Source organism: Lepisosteus platostomus, chromosome 24 (assembly GCF_059453375.1).
Source record: "Lepisosteus platostomus isolate fLepPlt1 chromosome 24, fLepPlt1.hap1, whole genome shotgun sequence".
NCBI lineage: Eukaryota > Metazoa > Chordata > Actinopteri > Semionotiformes > Lepisosteidae > Lepisosteus > Lepisosteus platostomus.
The window spans coordinates 5508094-5528845 of NC_142634.1; the positions used below are offsets into that span (position 1 = coordinate 5508094).

Sequence of the window (20752 nt, forward strand, 5' to 3'; positions counted from 1 at the left end):
AATCCTATTTTATTCACCTTATGAGGGTACTCATCAAGTTATCTCTCACTGTTGAGCATCAACAGCAAGATCACTGTCGCGGTCAGTCGTTTGAAGAAGAGATGGGCTCTCTACTACTGCTGGAGCTGACGGTGATTTCTTGTCAGAAGAGGTGAATACTTTGTCTGAGGTGAAGCGTCTGCTGCTCAACCTCTTAACTGGTGCCAGTTTGTAAGAGTTCATAGCGTTAAATACGTCCAGACCTCTATAGACTCTTTGTTAAAACCTGCTCTTCATCAGTGCATAACTCCCTTCCTTTATAAAATGAGCTGGATCTCTGTGAAATTCAGAGTGGACCTGAAGGTCTTTCCTCTTTTTAATTCAAACACACTGCGGCACCGTGCCCTCCAGAAGACACATTTCAAAGTCTGTACTCCTCAAATTATCTCAGACATGTTATGTTTATAAAGGCAACGAGAGAAGGGTATCAACATGTTTTTCATTAAAGAACTAAATAACTCCATCTGCAAAAGCAGCATTAGTTCATTGCTTAATTGAAACTGACTCAATGGGGGTTATGAATCTAAATTGTGCATGATTGGATATCATTCTGTTTATTTTTCTATATTTCAAATTGATACTTTATCTTCATAATTTACTTCATTATAATACCCAAACCCTACATGAAAAGCAGCGCTGCTCAGCTCTTTACATTGACCGGCGAACCGCGGTTTGAAACTAGTTCCTCACACACTCACACACTTCTTAAAACCGAGAACAGGCGGTCTTTACCCAAATGGTGAACATGATTACAAAAAGTTCGGGTAAGGCCCTGGCATTTTTAGAAAACAGTTGGATCAGGTCTTTGGAGAAATGAGCTGCTAACGACTAAACGGGGAAGACTGGCATATCGGGGTCTTGTTATTTGTTACTTTTTATTAAGTTAAACATATAAGAATGTTATGAGACCCATTACGCAGTCAATTACGCAACAGAAAAATCATCTTTGTGTGGGATCTTAAAGAGCAAAGAAGGAATTTTATTTATAATACAACTGAGGATATAGTTCTCACAATTTTCTGTTCGACGGGACAGTTCCTTGATACAGTTCTTACCTTTTTCTCAGTGGAGGACAGACTCTCCCCCACACCGTCTTCAGCACAGCCTCCCTGAGAACGGGGCTCCCCCAGATGTACAGTCCGGGGGTACTAGTTGAAGTGAATCTTATCATCACGATAAAGGGGTCTGTGGCGCAGTTCGTGAACAAGTATCTAGACCCAGTCATCTGAACTATGATAATGTAGTAAAAGCGAGGAGTCCAGAGCGCCAGGAAGCAGACTACCACCACGATGATGAGTCTCAGGGACTCTTTCTTGCTGTCTCTCTCTGAACCCGGCGGCTCACGAGCAATCTGGTATTTAGCGATGAGGTACAGTTTCACATTCATCAGCACTTTTGCGATTATTATTGCCTGGAGTGACAATGTGCCGTAAGCCTTTATTTTTGAAGCAACTTCGACAGTAACGAGGTTCTGTACCGTTAATGAGAAATAAGTGTAAAACCAGCAGAAAGCACAAACTCCTATAACTACAGTCCTGGTTATATAACGACTGTAAGCATAAGGATAAACTACAGCAAGGAATCGGTCCACCTGTGCAGACATGATGGTCAGAATATTGACAGCCAGCAGCGAAGGCACGATGGAATAGGTGCCGTTTCTGGACGGATAGCCCTCCTGCACATCAAACAGTCCGATGTAGTAACCACTTACCCCAGACAGGGTATCGCAGATGCTTGTGTTCAGCATGAAAATGAATCTGTTTTGAGCTCGAAGTGACTTTTTAAAAATAATACCCAACACAACCGAGACAGCCACGAGAACAGCACTGGTAGCAATTAGTAGATTTGCTATAAAAATGAAATAATCTGCAGCTTCATTAAAGTCCACCGCTAACGGCACAGTGAGGTTCAGAGAAATCATCGCTTGGTAAAATGAATATCTGAGGACGCTGCTCTTGAGTTTTAATAGGCGAATTACACACAGGAGATTTCACGTGTTACACGGTATCTGAATGTCTGGGGCTTCCTGTCTCCTGCGAATAATTAACTCTCAATCTGTTCACGAGGAATGACGCCATCGAAAATGAGCTGCTTTGCGAATGTATGTGGAGTATTTTAGTGTAATAGGTTTTGGTTTTACCCGTTTGGTTAATATGCAGCCGCCTGGCCACAGGACGAGGAGGCTGGACTCCCCATTAAGACAGAGGAGTTCACCAAGGGGAAACTGCACAGGTGGAGATGGGGGAGGAGGCGGAAAAAAGCGAGAGGAGAACGGTTGTGATTAGGAGCTATATGAGTCGTTATCCCTCAGTTTGAGTCGAGCAGTTTCGTGTTTGCATTTTGTCTGACAGATGCATACCGATCAATGTCATGAGCTTTGAAAAAAAAGTCAAAAGGACTAAATGAACAAAGATCTTAGAAGGCTGAGATCAGTGCAGCTCTGTACAGAGAAGAACATATTTTACACTCCGTATATTTATAAACGTGAATTGATGACGTAACGAGGACTGTGGAAGCTGCTCTATCATAAACATGAAATGATCAATAATATAAAATACAAGAGTAGCTTATCTCTGTACAAACCGAATGGCTTCATTTTGATTTTAACCTGTCCTGTAGAACTACCATGTATGGACTGAAGATGGCAGCAAAAGTCTTTAATACCGAATTCAGTTCTGTTTCTCTCACAGCTATATCTGAGCAGGTCAAATGACTAGACTGCAATTGATATCCACGCAGCCTGATCTGTTCCTCTCGATTTTTTTAGTTTTTGTAAAAAATAACGTCTATCTACGAATGCTGTTGTAAGTTTAATTATAGCTGTAGTCGCAAGACTGCAAGCAAACACGTTCGGTTTTCGTGGTTATTTAAGAAATTTCAAAAATCGTCTGTCGGTGCCTCTGAATGAGTTTGGATGCCCCTGGAATGTTACGGCCAACACAAAGGTTTAAAAACATCAACAGAAGTTACATTTTTAAAACTGTCAAGTAGAGCACTTCACAAATGAGGGGCTACTGCTGAAAAAATATTGGGGTTTTAGTGTACGGCGTTGAGTAGAGCAGAGCCAGCAGAAGGATGAATATGTAACTCTTGAAGGCACAAAGGAGAGCCTAAGTTTGAGACAGTTGTGTTTTCACTGCGGTGCACACATTTCTCATTAACTTGAAAGAAAGGCTTGAGGTCACTGTACAAAATCATGAAAAGGATCCAAAAGGTTTCTCCAGAAATCTTTTCGTTTTATTCAGTTTATGTTTATGGTTTCAGTTTATAGGCTGTGTGCCTATGTTTTGAGAAGATGAGAGACATTTAAAACCATGGACCAGGTGTCTCAGACCCAAAGCCAGAGGGCCTGAGTGTCTGCTGGTTTTTCCTCCAACCTGCGTAATCAATGAAAGAAAACAACCTCATTATCCTCCTCGTTAGAAGTGTGGGATCTTCTTAAGGTCTTTAACAGTTCATTATCGAAAACATTCACTTCATGAAAGGTGCATCTAGTTGTGAAACACGCAGGAGCCTGTTTAGAAATGCTACTGTTAAGCAGTTAATTCAATTATTAGACCAACTATGCAATAGAGCTGAGAAGGCCTAGTTTCTTGCAATAGGTTCTAAGGTAGCGCACTCGTTTAGAATGGAGCTGCGAACAACTCGGTTCACCTCCAGTTATAGTAGTACGCTGAAACAAATGACTGAAGTGAATAATATCTTCATTGTAGGTATAACCAGTGATCTTCCAATATTACTGTTAATAAGATAAATAAAAAATGGACCGACTGTCCAACAGACCTGAGAAAGAATTCAAATAAACAAATAGACCATATCCTATGGGATTTATAGGTATTAGACCTCTGTTATATGTATATATCAATGTTAAAAAATAATTATTTGACAGATTACATGATAAAGCTTTGGTTTACATGAAGCAGACAGGAAGTTGAAGATTTGGGATTAGGAATGCGAGACGTTGTATACCTGAAGCTCTGCCTGCATTAATAAATGTACAAGATATAACCTGCGTCATTTAAAAAGGGAAGGTTTACTGTTCCCAGTGATCATCACGTTAAATCTGCTATTCAGTGTTGATTTGAGACATACCTGTTCCGACAGGAGTTGGACTAATCAGTGCTTTAACTCGGGCACTTCTACTACTAATAATTTAAACACAGCACGTCTCCAATAAAGATCACGAGGCACTTTAGAAGAAAAAGAAAAAACAGTTCAATATAGTCGATAATAAAATGAGTCCGTCTTTCGGATGAGACGTTAAACCGAGGTCCTGACTCTCGGTGGTCATTAAAGATCCCTGGGCATTTCTCAATAAGAGTAGGGAGTTATCCCGGTGTCCCGTCCAAATCTCCACCCTCGGCCTTTACCGTGGCCTCCAAATTGTCCCCATGTCCAAGGGGTACCCTGCCTTGCGCTAGTTGCTTGCCGGGTAGGCGACACCGTATGGTATAAAGCGGTTTGGCAAATGACATGATATAAAATGAGTACAATAAACAGAAGAGACTACTGCACACGGGAAGCGCAGTAGAGGAAGTTATGGACAGGTACAGAAGAAACCTTTCTGAACACGAAAGTTTTGAGTTTGGATTTGAATGCGCTCAGTGTAGGTGATTCCCTGATATTCTTACTCATGCTATCACAAGATTTACATACTTGAACCTACTGTATAGCGTCTGAAATGTACCTGTTTAAAATTTGCCTTCCAAATTCACCTGCCGTATTCTTAGTTCCCTGCAGCAGGGGTGCTCAACCGTACTAACCGCAAGTTCAGCTGGAGATGAACTCCAGATATGACCGAATTAACTAGTCTGCAATATAGTATGCAGCTGCGTGCAAAATCCCTAATTTCGTTGCAATTGACCCAGGAAGTGTGGCTTAAGCAACCGGACTGTGTCTTTTTCTTACTGTAAGTAAGAAAGACCTTCGCAGCCCTGCACAATTTGTCTCTTTAGTCTAAAATGAAGGTACAAAATGACATGTACAAGGGGCACATACAGTACCCTCTCTACACGAATACATATTATCGCTGCCTTCATTCGGCCCACCTTTTCCAAGATCTGGTCCGAAACAAAACCGGTGTTTGAAGTCGATATCGAAACAGTAAAAGAAACACACGGCGGTTGTATTGGATTAATTCAGTTGAAAGAATGAGTCTACATTTTGCTACTAATCTATAAAGCCTCAATCCATACATTCCCACTTATTACATCCTAGTAGTTGTGTAACGGGTTATCTGTGGCTTGTATAAAGCAGCGCTCCTGTAAAAATTGTAGCGCACTGTCATGTCAAGTGTCAGTCTACCTGATAACAAAACTGTATCACTTTTGCGAATAATGGAGGGGTTTTCAACAAAAATATGTTTTTGCTGTGTTTGTCAATGTTGAGCTGCACTCTGCATTAAATAATGAAATGAAGGTTTACTGTCCCCAGTTATCACCATGTTAAATCTGTTATAACGTCGACTTCAAACACGTCTGTTCTTGGCTGGAGCCGAACAACTACAAAAAAACCAAAAACAGCAATCTTAACTCGGAGAGATATTGAGTTTAATGAAACAGAAGTGAAGTCAGATAATGAACAATGCACAATTGAGATATGTGACCAGAAATTGTGCATTCCTGAATATTGGTTCGGGAGGCCATCAAGCTACAGAGAAACAGAACACCACGGAGTAGGACAATTCTGAAACTGAGCCCGAACAAGATAAGATCACTTTATTAGCCATATACAAGTTCTTGCATTAGGAATTTGTCTTTTCGCATACCACAACAGAGTAGAGTTGCTGAATATTCATGAGCAGTTTATTGGGTCAGTACGATCATCGGTTTTACAAGTTTCTCCTACTTAAAACTTTCCTTTTGTTATCTGGTGACTAGCAACCTACAATATCTGAACTGACCCGCCGGATCAAATACTAACCGTACAGTCACTGGGCAGTCAGCTACAGAGGCAGAGAAGAGCGGAAGAGCACGGAAAGGCGATATTAAGAGTAATAGATGGAAAAAGAAAAGTGTAAACGATCATAATTAAAAGTCATTTGCTAATTGGGGTGATGTGGTTTACCTGGTTTTGGTTTATTGGCTTATCTTCCGGTGGTGCCGAGTTAAGAGTTCAGCTCAGGTGCTGCAGTTGTTTTTAATACCAGAACAACTATTTGTCTGGTGCTTGAAGTCCACTTTGAATTCGCGTGGCTTTATTTCATTAAGATTATTTATGGAAAATGTGCGTTGATAACACAACGGGCACGTCGCATGCTTGACACGAAATCTCTTTTAAGGAAACATTAGGGATTAGTACATAGAGGTCGCCAATTCTGGTCACGGGGGACGTGCCTGTATGAGCTCTACAGTAGGTCTCTAGAGATCACAGGTACTTACTTGAAGAGCCTTGGGTAAATTGTTAAAATTAAACCAATAACGAGGTGAAATTAGGTCGTTATGAGCCCGAATGTAGACACACCTACCTTTCAGGACCAGGACTGGAAACCGTGGTTGTTTATTATAGTAAAATATGAACATTTCTTCTGGGACCTGTACAAAGAAGTGCTTCAATATGAACAATCACCTCCTTCAATATTATAATATTTTAACTACTTAATTCTCATATTTACGCCTGGTAGAGGGAAGAAAAAACAGTTCTTCCTGTTGGCGAAAATGACCAGGTGTGGTCTGTCCACTCCGAATGTGCTAAGTTCTGATCTCCTGACTTCTAGTGCACTACATTCAGAAGCTCTTCTGTACTGTTGCTGTTGCTGTTGCTGTTGCTGTTGCTGTTCCCTTTAAGAGCTTGAGGAGATCCTCCTGGGAAACACAAGAAAAAAAGAAGTTTCATAATTAACTGGCATTTCTTTTAAACAGACTCCTATTTTTGCGTTTAATTTTATACATTTCTAGCTGAAATCCTAACTTTGCTAACAGATGCAGAAACCAACCCAAAAAGCAAGCTACGAGCTATTTTAATTAATATGACACACTTCTCTGCAGCAGCAAACTGATGCTGAAGACTATTTAAAAATTATATAATCAAGAATTCATTTTTTTTTCTCTAAGAGTCTAACATCTTTGTGGATACTCTAGTCACCACTAAAACTATGAACCATTTTCTTTGGATATACTGTACTTACTTGTTTCTCAGTGGGGGACAGACTCTCCCCCACACTGTCTTCAGCACAGCCTCCCTGAGAGCGGGGCTCCCCCAGATGTACAGTCCGGGGGTACAGGTTGAAGTGAATCGTATCATCATGCTAAAAGGGTCGCTGGCGTAGTTTCTGAACATGTACCTGGATCTGGTCACTTGAAGTACGATAATGTAGTAAAAGCGAGGAGTCCAGAGCGCCAGGAAGCAGACTACCACCACGATGATGAGTCTCAGGGACTCTTTCTTGCTGTCTCTCTCTGGACCCGGCGGCTCCCGCGATATTTGATATTTAGCGATGAGGTACAGTTTCACGTTCATCAGCACTTTCGCGATTATTATTGCCTGGAAAGTCAAAATACCATAAGCGTTCATTTTGGCAGCCACCTCGACAGAAACAAGGTTCTGAATTGCTACTGTTAAGTAAGTGTAAAACCATGCAAAAACGCAAACTTCTATAGCAACAGTTCTAGTTATATAACGTTTGTAAGTATAAGGATAAACCACTGCAAGGAATCGGTCCAGCTGTGCAAACATAATAGTCAGAACGTTGACTCCCAGTAGCGAGGGGAGTATGAAATAAGTACCATTCCTGGACGGATAGCCCTCCTGCGCATCAAACAGTCCGATGTAGTAACCACCTACCCCAGACAGTGTGTCGGTTATGCTGGTGTTCAGCATAAAAATGAACCTGTTTTGTCTTCGGAGTGTCTTTTTACAAACGATTCCCAACACCACCGAGCCCGCCACGACAACCGAACTGGTGGCAACTAGTAGATTGGTTATAATAATGAAGAAATCTGCAGCGTTTTTAAAGTCCACCGCTAACGGCACAGTGAGGTTCAGAGAAATCATCGCTGTGGCTTAGATTCGTGGGAGTGACCCCGCTGAGATTTTAAATGAGAAGCTGGAGCTGAACGAGCCGTTTGTTAAGGGTCCCGGCTACCCTGGGAGCAATTAACACGCAGCCTCAGTCTCCGCCGACAAGTTCGCCTATTGTCTGAGTAGCGTCATAGCTGAGTAATCGAGCAGAAAGTCATTAATTTGATTGTCTTTTTCTACAATTAGTAGTGTTCATTTGTAAACAAAACGATAGCTGACGCTTGGAATAACATTACACTGTTTACAGAAATGTAGTGAAGATTGTAAGTAGGAATTTAAGTCTGCTACATAAACTCGGTTCAATTATAATCAGTGCATAGTTACTGAACAAGCGTATTCTGTTTTTTTAAAAACAGATGATAGAAGTGCTGTCAGCGCAACACTCCTCAAATATATGGAAACATATGGTCCGAATTCTGTATGTAGTACTCGATTGGTTTCTTTCAACCTGTATGTAATTCCTGTTACTACAAGAGGTATCATAATCGTTAGCATCCCACACTTGCGTGGAATGTCAAGAAACTCTTCTCTTATTTAATATTTCGTTTTCCTCAGAATATCCCTTTACTGATTCCATTTTAGCGCATAATGTCCTCATTGGTAATCGTGGGAGTTACTACTTTTCAACATTAAACAGAATCAGAAATGTCTGTTTCCTCCCACAGCCCAAAGACTCACTGGTAGGTTATTGGCCCTCACGTGAGAGTGCGCGCTGGGATGGACTGGCGGGACGCCAGGCTGTAGCCTGCCTCGAGCCCTTTGCTTGTCGGGAAAGGCTCCGGCTCACCTGAGACCCTGAATTGGATGAAGCGGTTAGAAAATGGATGGGTGGGATCCAATATTCAACAAACATCACTTCTAGCTGCGGTCACATCACCTTTAAAACGTCATTGGTCCACCTGCACGTGGTGGCCGTTTTCTGATTTTGACCGTCATCAGGCACTGACAAACTAGGAATGGATGTTCATCGAGAGCTGGACTGTTCGCCCACTAACGGGGAACGCGAGCTGGGACAATAGTAGTAGACTCCAGGTGTCTGTGCTCCTCTGAGGAGCCAGTGGTGCGAAACCACAATCCGTGGAATTAGGATAAAACTCCTCTACAGACCAGAAAGTCCCCTTAAAAGCTTAATTCCAGCAGGTCCACTATATCAGCTTTCGTCTTATTTTACATTTTAAAATGTAATAGTCTTTTTTCTAAAGGTCTAAGCAATCTTGGAACTTTGTGAGAGACTTTTACTTATCGTGTTTCTGCATTGAATTCAGGAATCATACAATATGTCTTCTCTTTACTTGTGTATGTATTGGCTTGATGTTTCGCGATGCCCGTCTCGAAAGGTACTCTATAAAAGTAATATCAAATTTAACCTCTGCTTTATAACGATGATAACATTAGGAACATCAATGGATATTGAAAATTTGTGATCCCCCACGCATGAAATGGCTTTCATGTTAACTGAGTGTTTTATCTACCAGATTGAGATCGTGATCAAGAGCGGTGTGTGCGATAGTATGAAACATTGTCTTTTCGGTAGGCATTGTAATGTGCTTTGTGAAAAACGGCAGCAGCCCTGCCTGCTCATTGGACATCTACCGTTGGTGGTGATCGCTCTTACCCAGTCCACTCTTACCCGGGTTTAATCATCTCTATATTCAAGCACGTTGTTTTTTAGCGCAATTAACACGCGCTACCACGATAGTACACCAGGAACCACGCTGTCTCTTCTGTTTTTATGATGTCCAGTGTCTCATTCTTTGTTTAAATTGGCACTTCTACATAATCACTTCGGTGCTCTGGGTTAAACAAAATGAGCACTTCATGCAGACACCCATTGTCACGGGCTCCCGTAGCCAGAGGGAAGCCTCCACCTGTTTCAGAAGGCGTGGCCATCAGAACTAATTATCCAATCAGCCCCCCCCGATCACCACCACACCTTCCAGCTTTAGACTACTTAAGAGTTGATCACAGTTGTATTGGGGAGTTTCTTGATGATCTTCACGTCTACACCTTCGGGACCTCTCTCTTGGGTATCTGGTTCCTGGACTTCGCTTCCCTTCGACTACGATTCTGGACCTCGTTTTACGTCTGGGTGCACCAGGTTTTCTCCACTCGTTCCTTGATCTCTACCAGACGACTGCATAGGGTGTAACAAGTAACATTCAACCAGTGTCCTAGTGGTGTTTAAATACATCAGCAGCAGTGTACCTGCCAAAATGCTTCGGATACTATCCTGCCAAACACCTCATCCCTCCCGCCTGGCATTTTGCCGTCAAACTTTGAGATCGGATACTTTCAGAAGTCCCTATAAGGATATCGTGTCAATAATTTAATTTATTCCTACTCTTGTCTCTTGCTCTCTTGCTTCAGCTGTTGTTGGGTGAGGGGGTCTGTACCCTCAACAGCTGCAATCATCTAGTGCAGGGGTTCCCTTTTCTGGTCTTGGGGATCCATAGTCCTTGGAGGGTTTCTACTGTTTGTCTCTTTGTTTCTCTATTTCTGATTATTCTATGAATTGAATTGAATATTCTTAAACTCATCCCTGTGACTCTCTCTCTTGGTGACAGTATTTTGGCTCCCAAGTCATTTTCAAGTTGCCTTTTTTAAACACACCCATCCACTTTCTAACCACTTCTTCCAATTCAGGCCTGCAGGAAACCAGTGTCTATCCTGGCAAACAACGGGCACCAGGCTGGGTGTAAAAGAACAGGATGTCAGTCTATCACAGGGCAGATGCATTCACACCAGGGTCAGTTTTTCCAGAAGCCGATTAACCTTAACAGACAGAGCAGGGACTGTGCTGCAGAGATGTGGGAGCTTTATGTGGGTAAATGGCTGGCGTGTTCAGGAGCTCCAGCTTGGTGTGTCTGGTCCCCCTTGTTTCTGAAGGTGGAAGCACATACTGAACCCAGACCTTACAAATTATTGTTCTGCAGAAATTGCCTAACACTGATTCACATTCTAAAACATTGAAAAGGCAGTTCTATATTTTTTTTTGCCTTTGTGAGATTATTAAATTCTAGCACAAAGGTAGAAGGGAAATACATGTTCTTAGGATGTCACAAAATTTCTTGTGTTTTCTTCTTAAGACTGTCTGCTTCTGACACTGCTAAGTTATGACAACGTAGGGCTTTCAGGTAATAAATGAATCTGTGAGACTCTGAAGTGTGAGACTGTAAAAATAAACACTTTAGGTGGGAGGAAAGAGAAGGCAGAAAAGGTACAGAACGAGACATGATACCAAAGTAAGGAGTAACACATTTAGTAGCAATAATATAATACACTTTATTTTATATCGTGCCTTTCACATCTGAAAGCACTTTACAGTAGGTGTAAAAAAACAGTTTTGGACACAGCAGGAGAAGGCACGGTTACCTACCGATTGTAAACAAGCTTGAGGGACATATAGGAGACCAGAGTCCGATGAATGGAGGCTGCGAGGTGGGGAGCGGGCAGATAATAGCAGGTCAAATGGATACTGAGGTGTCCAGCCATGTAGCAGATTACAGCTGAGCTTGAGGATTCTGAAAGTGACTCTAAACCAGTGCAAGAACTTCAGGACAGGAGTAACAGGATCATATGCGCACAACCTACTCTGCTTTCTGGCTGCGGAACTCTGAACCTAGTGCAGTTACTTCGGTGTGGATTTAGATACCCCAGAGAGTAGGGTGTCGCAATAATTAATCAGTCCTAGAAAAGACAAGTGTAACATTTAAGTTATATTAAGAATGTTAGCAATGAAAATGGCAGTTGGTTCACGTGTATAGAAGATTCCCCTTGTAATTTAGCATCTAGATCGTGTAAGAACGGAAATAAATGAAACAATCCTCCAAAATCAAATTACTTCTGAAAGGTCCAATATTTTTCAAGTCGCAAAATCTTCAGGCTTATTTTTCCTATTTTACTCCCTTATAACTGTGTGTGTGGTGACATTTAGGAAAAAAACTGGAGCCTTTCTTTAAATTTAAATTTTACTTTTGCGTCTTCGGAATCCTGGTTCAGGGAACCGAAGCGGTCATTCGCTCACATCAAAAACCGGTTTACAAAAAATGCGCTTTCCTCCCCGATATTCCAAACGTTTGAAAGAGCTGTTTGTCTGTTTATGGCGTTGTAAAATGATGAAATTCAGGCACAGGGTGAGACTGTAGACCGTGGACCAGACTGTAGTATTACGATTACATATTCTAACAAAATCCTATTTAACTTTGTACCTCTTTGACCCCTGTTTCATACAGTTTCCTACGTAAAGAAAATAGAGGAATTGTAGGTAAAAGCAGAGACTGCGGGTGTCTGAACTGTGATACTGTTGAGTCTGGAGTCAGAAATAAAAAGAAAGGTGTTCATTGTGTAAGACTATTATTAACGCCACGTGTAGTATTATGGTGTATGAATTGTGTTTTCGAAGTTTTCTTTTATCATAAATCGGGGGAAAAAAATCGTTTATCGCTACATCAAATATTTAAACCAAAACGAAGTGTAAAAACATAGCAGCAAATATGAATAAAATAATTAAAAGTAGTATTTTTCAAGTTTCCCCGCGTGCGTGCCTTCTCTTTGATTCTGTTCAGTTAAGACGGCGTTTTCAGTTCCGATCCGTTACAGCCTGCAGGTCTTCCAAATTTTTGCAGTGTCTTTATATCCGGCCCGGTCCTGAAAACACACACACATAGAAAATCCTTATAGATCGTTCATATAACATTTCAGGTGGTGTTACCGGAATGATTCAAATAATCATCAAGGAGGGGCTGCACACTGGTGATGGTGGAAGAGAGTCCCCTTTCCCTGTAAAGAGCTATAAGTGGAGTGTCCAGAAAGGTGCTATACAAGTGGAAGCAATTAATAATAATAATGTGTAATGTTCCGTAAGCAGACTGAATATCAGATCGCTTTTTATTTTCTAGAAAGATGATAAAGATGGATTTTTCCCCTTGTGTTTGGAAACAGTCTGTCTGGTTTTCTTCGCTGACGCAGCGACCTACTCGAAGGACTATAATGGAACTGCTGGTCGTTAGTTATGCGGTTTTAAATTCTTGCATTTCGGTGTACAAATTTAGACTATTTTTCTTTTGCTTTAGTATATCACGCCCTTTAGTAGTGCCTCCTATTTGAAAGGTAGAAAGTGTCATTTAAAATTGCCATCTCTAGGGGTGTCCCCGTCGCCCCAAATATAAAATCCTGGCTACGCCACTCACACCAGCGCCAAATTTCCCTGAACCCGAATAACCCACCAGCATGCCTTTGGACTGCGGGAGGAAACTTGAGCACCCGTAGGAACTCCATGAGATCAAGAAGAGAACATGCAAACTCCATACAGACAGCAGGAAATGAAACCGGGGCTCCAGCGTTGCGAATCGGCACTGTTGATATGGCATCACCGTGCCCCCCTTTAATACATGAATTAAAGCATTACTGTTACTGTGCTGTTTCCCCACTTATTTTTATTTTAGACCTAAACACCAGTAAAAGCAGGATATTAGTCCAACTAAGGATTCCAGTAAGCAGTTCACAACTCGGCTGGAAGCTCAATAGAGTGGGGTTACACGGAGCAGGGCGTGGCGGGAGAGGAAAGTGATTTTAATACAGAGGAGAGAAGAGCTCTCATTCCTTGGTGGTGGACTGACACTTCTGCAAACAATCGACTCATTCACCAGCAGGCTCGCGATCGTCATTTCTCGACAAATTTAGCTTTTGTTTAGTTTTGCAACCATTTCTACGGTAACGACCTGCAGAGAATTATAAGATTGAATGTTAAAAAGTGTTGGATACCAGACACCCCAAGAGAAAAATAGGGCTTGACGGAAGGGCTAAAACATTTATTCTGCCTGTGTCTTTAAAGGATCTACCTAGAATCTAAAAATACGCGACAAAGATTTTGAAGACTCGCAGAGTGTCACAAAGGAAAAGCGAAAATGTCAACAGCGTCTCGATTTACCACAATCCAGGATGAAGCGTGACAGGGCATCGCAATATGATTAGATTTTTGAAGAGTAGGAAGTTGTCTTTAAAACTGTTCTTAGCCAGTCTGATCACCGATGCAAACATTTTTTTAAGTTCGTGTCGAAGATGTAAAAAAAAAACCCTGGCAAAATTCGTTGATTTTGGGAAGATTCAAAATTTTTTTGAAGCCATATTTCTTGTAAACTAAAGTGAAGAAAAAAAGAAAACGTTTTTCGTCTTGTATTTAAGAAGAGCACTTCATCACGGCTCAGCTGGTAATTGCGACTATATCGCGTTCAGCGGCTTTGTTACAGCCGAGGGTGAATGAGTGAAACTCGCAGAGTTAGATAAACAAAAGTCTGTCCATGGATTACCAGAACAGTGCACTCCTTCAGTCTGCCTACAAAATCACTGAACGGATGCCTATTCACAAGAGATACCAAGTAAATTATAGATATTGACATATGCAGTTTTGAAATGAGGTTTTCACTTGAAATATTTCTTAAACAGAAGCTGATGAGGCGTACTCCTGACGGTTTCATGCACAGGTTATAAGATGCTCTGCAGGGTCAGAAAGACCTCGGAGGTCGCCCAATTTATTTATTTTTTATTTTAAATCTCATCGCTTCCTCGACGGCTTATTTTTATCGTATAATTACGGCGCCTCGGATTACTTCGAGGAAGCCCTTAATAAAGCATCAAGCTATGAAAAGTAATAAAGCAATTATAATGAAGCGTTGCTAACCGTGCTTTTCGGATATTAAATAACTATTAAAATTCAAAATATTTTGAATTGCAGTAGACGTCTATGGTGTTACTACGGTGCCTTCGAATACAGTAACAAAATGTAAATGATATCTAATTGAATAACCTGCTCTCTTTCATGGGGACTCGGAGTTGTAGAATCAGATACCAGCAGTAATTATTCATATGTCAAACCAGAGACACATACAATGTCGTTTACGAGAACAAAACAACGACCAAAAGAGACATGAAGATGTTTTAACCCAATTAACAGATAAGAATGAGAAAGCAGTTGAAATTGGGAAAACAAAATCCATAGTTTGATCCTTGATTGTACCGACTGCTTCTGTCAGTATGTCCATGTAAAATGTTTTTATAGTTCCTACCTTCTTCTCAGCGGGGGACAGACTCTCCCCCACACCGTCTTCAGCACAGCCTCCCTGAGAGCGGGGCTCCCCCAGATGTACAGCCCGGGGTTACTAGCTGAAGTGAATCTTATCATCATGTGAAGAGGGTCGCTGGCGTTGTTGTTAAACATGTATCTAGATCTGGTCATCTGAACCACGATAACGTAGTAAAAATCAGGAGTCCAGAGCGCAAGGAAGCAGACTACCACCACGATGATGAGTCTCAGGGACTCTTTCTTGCCGTCTCTCTCTGGACCCGGCGGCTCGCGAGCAATCTGGTATTTAGCGATGAGGTACAGTTTCACGTTCAATATCACTTTAGCAAGTATTACTGCCTGGATCGCTAAAATACCGTATGCGTTTATTTTTGCTGCATCTTCGACAGTAACTACGTGCTGAATTGTCAATGTTAAATAAGTGTAAAACCAACAGAAAAGGCAAACTTCTATTACTACAGTCCTAGTTCCATAGCGACTATAAAAATAGGGATAAAATACAGCAAGGAATCGGTCGATCTGTGCAAAAAAGATGGTCAGAATATTGACTCCCAGTAGCGAAGGCACGATGTAATAGGTGTCGTTTTTGGACGGATAGCCCTCCTGCACATCAAACAGTCCGATGTAGTAATTGCCAAACCCAGACAGTGTGTCACTTATGCTGGTGTTAAGCATGAAAATAAACCTATTTTGAGCTCGAAGTGACTTTGTGCAAAGAATACCCAACACCACCGAGCCAGCCAGTAGAACAGCACTGGTGGCAATAAGTAGATTTGCTATAAAAATGAAATAATCTGCAGCGTCATTAAAGTCCACCGCTAACGGCACAGTGAGGTTCAGAGAAATCATCGCGCGGTAAAATGCACATTCTAAGATCCTGCCCTGGGTTTTTAAGAGGACAGCAATACGTAGGGGATGTCACGCGTTAAGTTGGTCACAGCGCATCTGGGGCTTCGGGTCTCCAGGTAATAATTAACTTGATCTCGGTATCCTCAGGCAGTTGGCATTTTATTCACCATGACAGATGCATAAGAGAGGCGCTATGAGATAAAATTGTTTGGAGTGGGTGAATTTGCAATTACTGAAATTAGAAAGTTAGTCATTGCTGTTCTGTATACAGAAGATTTTTTTTACGAGCCATGCGTTTCTAAACATGTAACTGATGATTTAGCGAGGAACCGTAGAGAGTTTCCTGCTTGAAACTCTCAGATTAAGTATAATGGTAGTGTCCTATGGGCAGAGCAAGATGTGTGTTTGTTTTGTTGCCTGTTTTATATGTATGTTTATTTAGCCAGCAGCCATACAGTATCACTCTGCAACTCACAACTGGCAGCCCACTGAAGCTCAGCAGGTGTGATCCTGTTCAGTACCTGGATGAGAGACCTCCTGGGAAGAACTAAGGTTGCTGCTGGAAGATGTTAGTGGGGCCAGCAGGGGGCGCTCACCCTGCGGTCTGTGTGGGTCCTAATGCCCCAGTATAGTGACGGGGACACTATACTGTAAAAAAACAGGCTCCGTCCTTCGGATGCGACGTAAAACTGAGGTCTTGACTCTCTGTGGTCATTAAAAATCCCAGGGCGTTTCTCAAAAAGATTAGCGGTGTAACCCCGGAGTCCTGGCCAAGTTTCCCATTGGCCCTTACCAATCATGACATCCTAATAACCCCCATCTTGAACTGGCTTCATCACTCTGCTCTCCTCCCCACTGAGAGCTGGTGTGTGGGCAGCGTTCTGGCGCATCATCCAGGTGGGGCTGCACATTGAGTTTCCAGAAAAGCGCTATGTAAGTGTAAGCAATTATTATGATGCTGTTACTTTTGTTGTAGTTTTGTACGGTGATGCCAAAGACAAATTTCCACCCTTTTGGATGGACAATAAAGTTATATCTAATAAATATGATACGACCAAGCTTTGAAAAAAATACAAGATGTGCTCCAACCTATACGTGCCGATGTTCTTCCCGATTGTGAACTTTTTTTATATATAAAGCAAAGAAATATATTAAAATAATTCTTATTACCGAATTAAGTGCCTTTTCTCTTAAGGAATCAGACAGCTGGAGCCGAGGAGGTCCAAATGTATAATTATGATAATGAATATCCCTGCAGCTTCAGCCTTACCTTACCGATCCTTAATTTTTGTATAATGCCATCTAGCAGTATAACCTGTTGAAAACGTTAAATTCTCCTCTGATCCTTTTTAATTAAAGCTGAATTTGTAGACTCAAAACTGTTAATTGTAGGGACAGACTGGACAGAATTCCTACGCATAGACGGGAGAGACTGATCACTAATTACATGAAGCATCTGGCTGCGATTAGTGCAGCTAAAAGGTGGTGCATCGTCATTAATGAGTCTAGGGGGTGTTCAGTTTTTCACACAGAGAAATGTTCCACAACTCAAAGCAAGGTTGTATAAGGTTAGGGGAGCTGTCTGGTGTGTAAAACACCTGGTTGCAGCACTGTGGCTGTTGTGCTTGAAGAGCTATTGACTCGTGAATAGCACCCCCCTATCCCCATGTACCGCCTGTCTAATGGTGCCATATTGGAAAAAATCATAAAAAAATAAAGAAAGGGGCCACAGCCACAGCAAGGTTGTATAAGGTTAGGGGGGCTGTCTGGTGTGTAAAACACTTGGTTTCAACAGTGTGGCTGTTGTACTTGAAATGCTATTGAGCCACGAAGAAGACCCACCTATCCCAGTGTATTACCTGTAGTGTTATCTTCAAAAAATCATAAAAAATAAAGAAAGATTCCACAACCCAAAACAAAGCTGGGAAAAGTCAGAGGACCTGCTTAGTGTGCAAAACACTTACTTGCAGCATTGTGGGTGCTGTGGTTTAAATGCTATTGGTTTGTGAACAGAATACCCCTATCCCAGTGTATTGTGTCACATTAAATAAAAGCAGAAGAAAAAGTGATTCGTAACGCAAAGCTGTGTCAGTGTTCTGTGTAAAACGTCGGTTTGAACATCATGTGAGCTGTTTTTAATAAGCTGCTGAGTAAAGAATATTTTAATCTTCCTGCTGTTAGTAGTATTGTGAATATAGTTGACCCTTACCTGAATGAAAACAGGACATAAAGGAAGGGTTTCAGAAATCAAACAAAGCTTTATTCCCGTGCTTACAGTCTGGGTAATTGGAGACTGCGCTGTTCTGCTTCCTATGGTCATATACGGGTTTTTCGCATGATGCCGTATTGAACAGTATTTCTCACGTTGTGAACGTGTGTACACAGCAGTTCCCCGGGTTCCAGTTAGTGTGTAATTCATCGATGAAAAACCGGAGGTTTAAAAAAAGATAATTAGCTCACTGATAGTTTGATGTAGAGGCTGTGGAAATATCCACAAGTCGTGGTCTTTAAAATGCATTTGGTTTGAAGACGTTCTGTGCTTCTTATGAGCTTCTTATGTGCTTCTTAAGATATGGACAAAAGAATATTCGTGCTTGGTCAAAAAAATGTCATAAAAACGAAAAAGTAAAGGCTGAGAAAGCATTCACAATGTATTTTATACACAAAGCAAGTGTTCTCGCAACTCTAAGAGGTTTCGTGAAAATGCAACAGGCGTGCCAAAATCGTTTTCGAACTTCATGCCAACTTTACCCTGGTAACTTTACTGCGATTTAATGAAACACTTAACAACAAGTTCTCAGCCAGCAGCACAATACACCTGATGATACCCACTTTAATAGGAAGAGGCAGACCCCATTCAGAGGTGAAACAACATTTCACCCATATGTTACAAAATCACTATAACACAAATCTCTAGTAGTGAAATGCATTCTGATTTATGTACATATTGTAACGCATACGGCCACCATTACAGGTTGTTCGAGCCGGCTTACCAGCGCGGTGATGTCACCGCCCTTCCCTGTGAAAAGCAGAGTGATTTCCCTTTGGCTCGAGTGGCTGGGTCCCTAATGAGTGACGTTGGAGGCCCGGGTTCGAGTCCCCAACAGTGGGGGGCTGACCTGAGGTGGCAGCGGCGTAGCGTTACAATATGTACACATACACAAAATATTGAATTGTTACTCTGTTTGACAGCTCAGATTTGTAGGGCTTCTGAACTCTTTTTGTACACATGACAGGACTGATAATACAAAAACTTGCGTAGCAATTCGATGAATTTTAAAAGTCTCTCTTTGTGCTGCTGATTGACTTCAGTCTAAAAAGCTAGATCCAACACAAAAGCTTTCGTTTCAGCTTTCTCTTATGTGAATACTAGTGTATACACACTCCATTACAAAATACTAGGGAAGGTAATTGACATGAAGTAGTGGACAGGCAGTGGCCCAGCCTGTGAACACACACAGTTCCTCCAGTTTGTGAAGCAACTGTAGGCCAGGCCTTGCTCTTGGTGTGTGGTGCTATGGAAAAGGAGACTAATACAAATTAACCAACAGCTTGAGTCTGCTTGATAGTACAACTGGCTCTGGTGCATCACTAAGGACAACAGCAGACCTGGCTCATGTGTCAGCCCACAGAGCTGGTAGTTTTCAAAAGCAGTGGTTCCTTAATAGAAACATCTGTCTCTGAACACAGCCTAAGTGCTGCAGCTGTTGCTGGGTGAGGGAGTCTGTACCCTCAACAGCTGTAATCTAGTGTAGGGGTTCCCTTTTTTTGGTCTTGGGGATCCATAGTCCTTGGGGGGTTTCTACTGTTTGTCTCTTTGTGTCTGTATCTCTGATTATTCTATGAATTGAATTGAATATTCTTAAACCCATCCCTGTGACTCTCTCTCTTGGTGACAGTATTTTGGCTCCCAATTCATTTTCAAGTTGCTTTTTTAAACACACCCATCCACTTTCTAACCACTTCTTCCAATTCAGGGCTGCAGGAAACCAGTGTCTATGCTGGCAAACAACGGGCACCAGGCTGGGTGTAAAAGGACAGGATGCCAGTCTATCACACTCGCACCAGGACCAGTTTTTCCAGAAGCCGATTCTGTTATCTAGGTTAACAGACAGAGCAGGGACTGTGCTGCAGAGAAGTGTGAGCTGTTGTATTCAGGAGCTCCACTCATCTCTCATTTTCTGAAGGTGGAAACACATACTGAACAGTCCTTACTTTATATTATTATTATTAGTTATTGTTATGCATAAGCTGCCTAACACTTATTCATATTCCCAAATATTGAAAAGGCAGTTCTATGATTTTTGCCTTTGTGAGATTATTAAATTCTAGCACAAAGTGAGATATCAGCAAATGCACATTCTTAGGATTTCTCAGTGTTATGTTTTCTTGTTAACACTGTCCACTCCTGAGAGTAATTGACTTGAACTTGACAATAAAGGAATCTGAGGTAAAAGAAGAAGCTGTAAGTCCCTGAACTGTGATTGAGAGACTGCACAGGAAATACACTAGATGTGAGAAAAGAGAAGGCAGAAAAACTACAGAATGAAACATAATACAAAGACAAGAAGTAATAAATTAAGTATTTATTAATAATAAAATAACGAACTTTGTTTTATATAGTGCCTTTAAAAGTGGCACTTTACAGCAGGTGTACAGCAAGAGAAGGCTCTTTCTCCCACATATTTTAAACAAGCTTGATGATGTATAGAAGACCAGAGTCAGATGAATGAAGGCCACACAGATCGTAAGTCAGATTGGTAC

The 20752-nt window shown here is 41.6% G+C and overlaps 3 protein-coding genes across 3 annotated transcripts; all 3 read right to left on the reverse strand.

Moving 5' to 3' along the window:
- Positions 1-1090: 1090 nt before the first annotated feature.
- On the reverse strand, positions 1091-1960 carry LOC148641439 (G protein-coupled receptor 183-like). The gene has a single exon (XM_088618786.1). The coding sequence runs from the start codon at positions 1958-1960 to the stop codon at positions 1091-1093; it is 870 nt and encodes a 289-aa protein (XP_088474912.1).
- Positions 1961-7161: 5201 nt separating this feature from the next.
- Positions 7162-8031, reverse strand: LOC148641440 (uncharacterized). Its single transcript, XM_088618674.1, has one exon. It carries the CDS (start codon positions 8029-8031, stop codon positions 7162-7164), a length of 870 nt encoding a protein of 289 aa, XP_088474800.1.
- A 7087-nt stretch (positions 8032-15118) lies between these two features.
- Positions 15119-15988, reverse strand: LOC148641441 (uncharacterized). Its single transcript, XM_088618675.1, has one exon. It carries the CDS (start codon positions 15986-15988, stop codon positions 15119-15121), a length of 870 nt encoding a protein of 289 aa, XP_088474801.1.
- Between the last annotated feature and the right edge of the window lie 4764 nt (positions 15989-20752).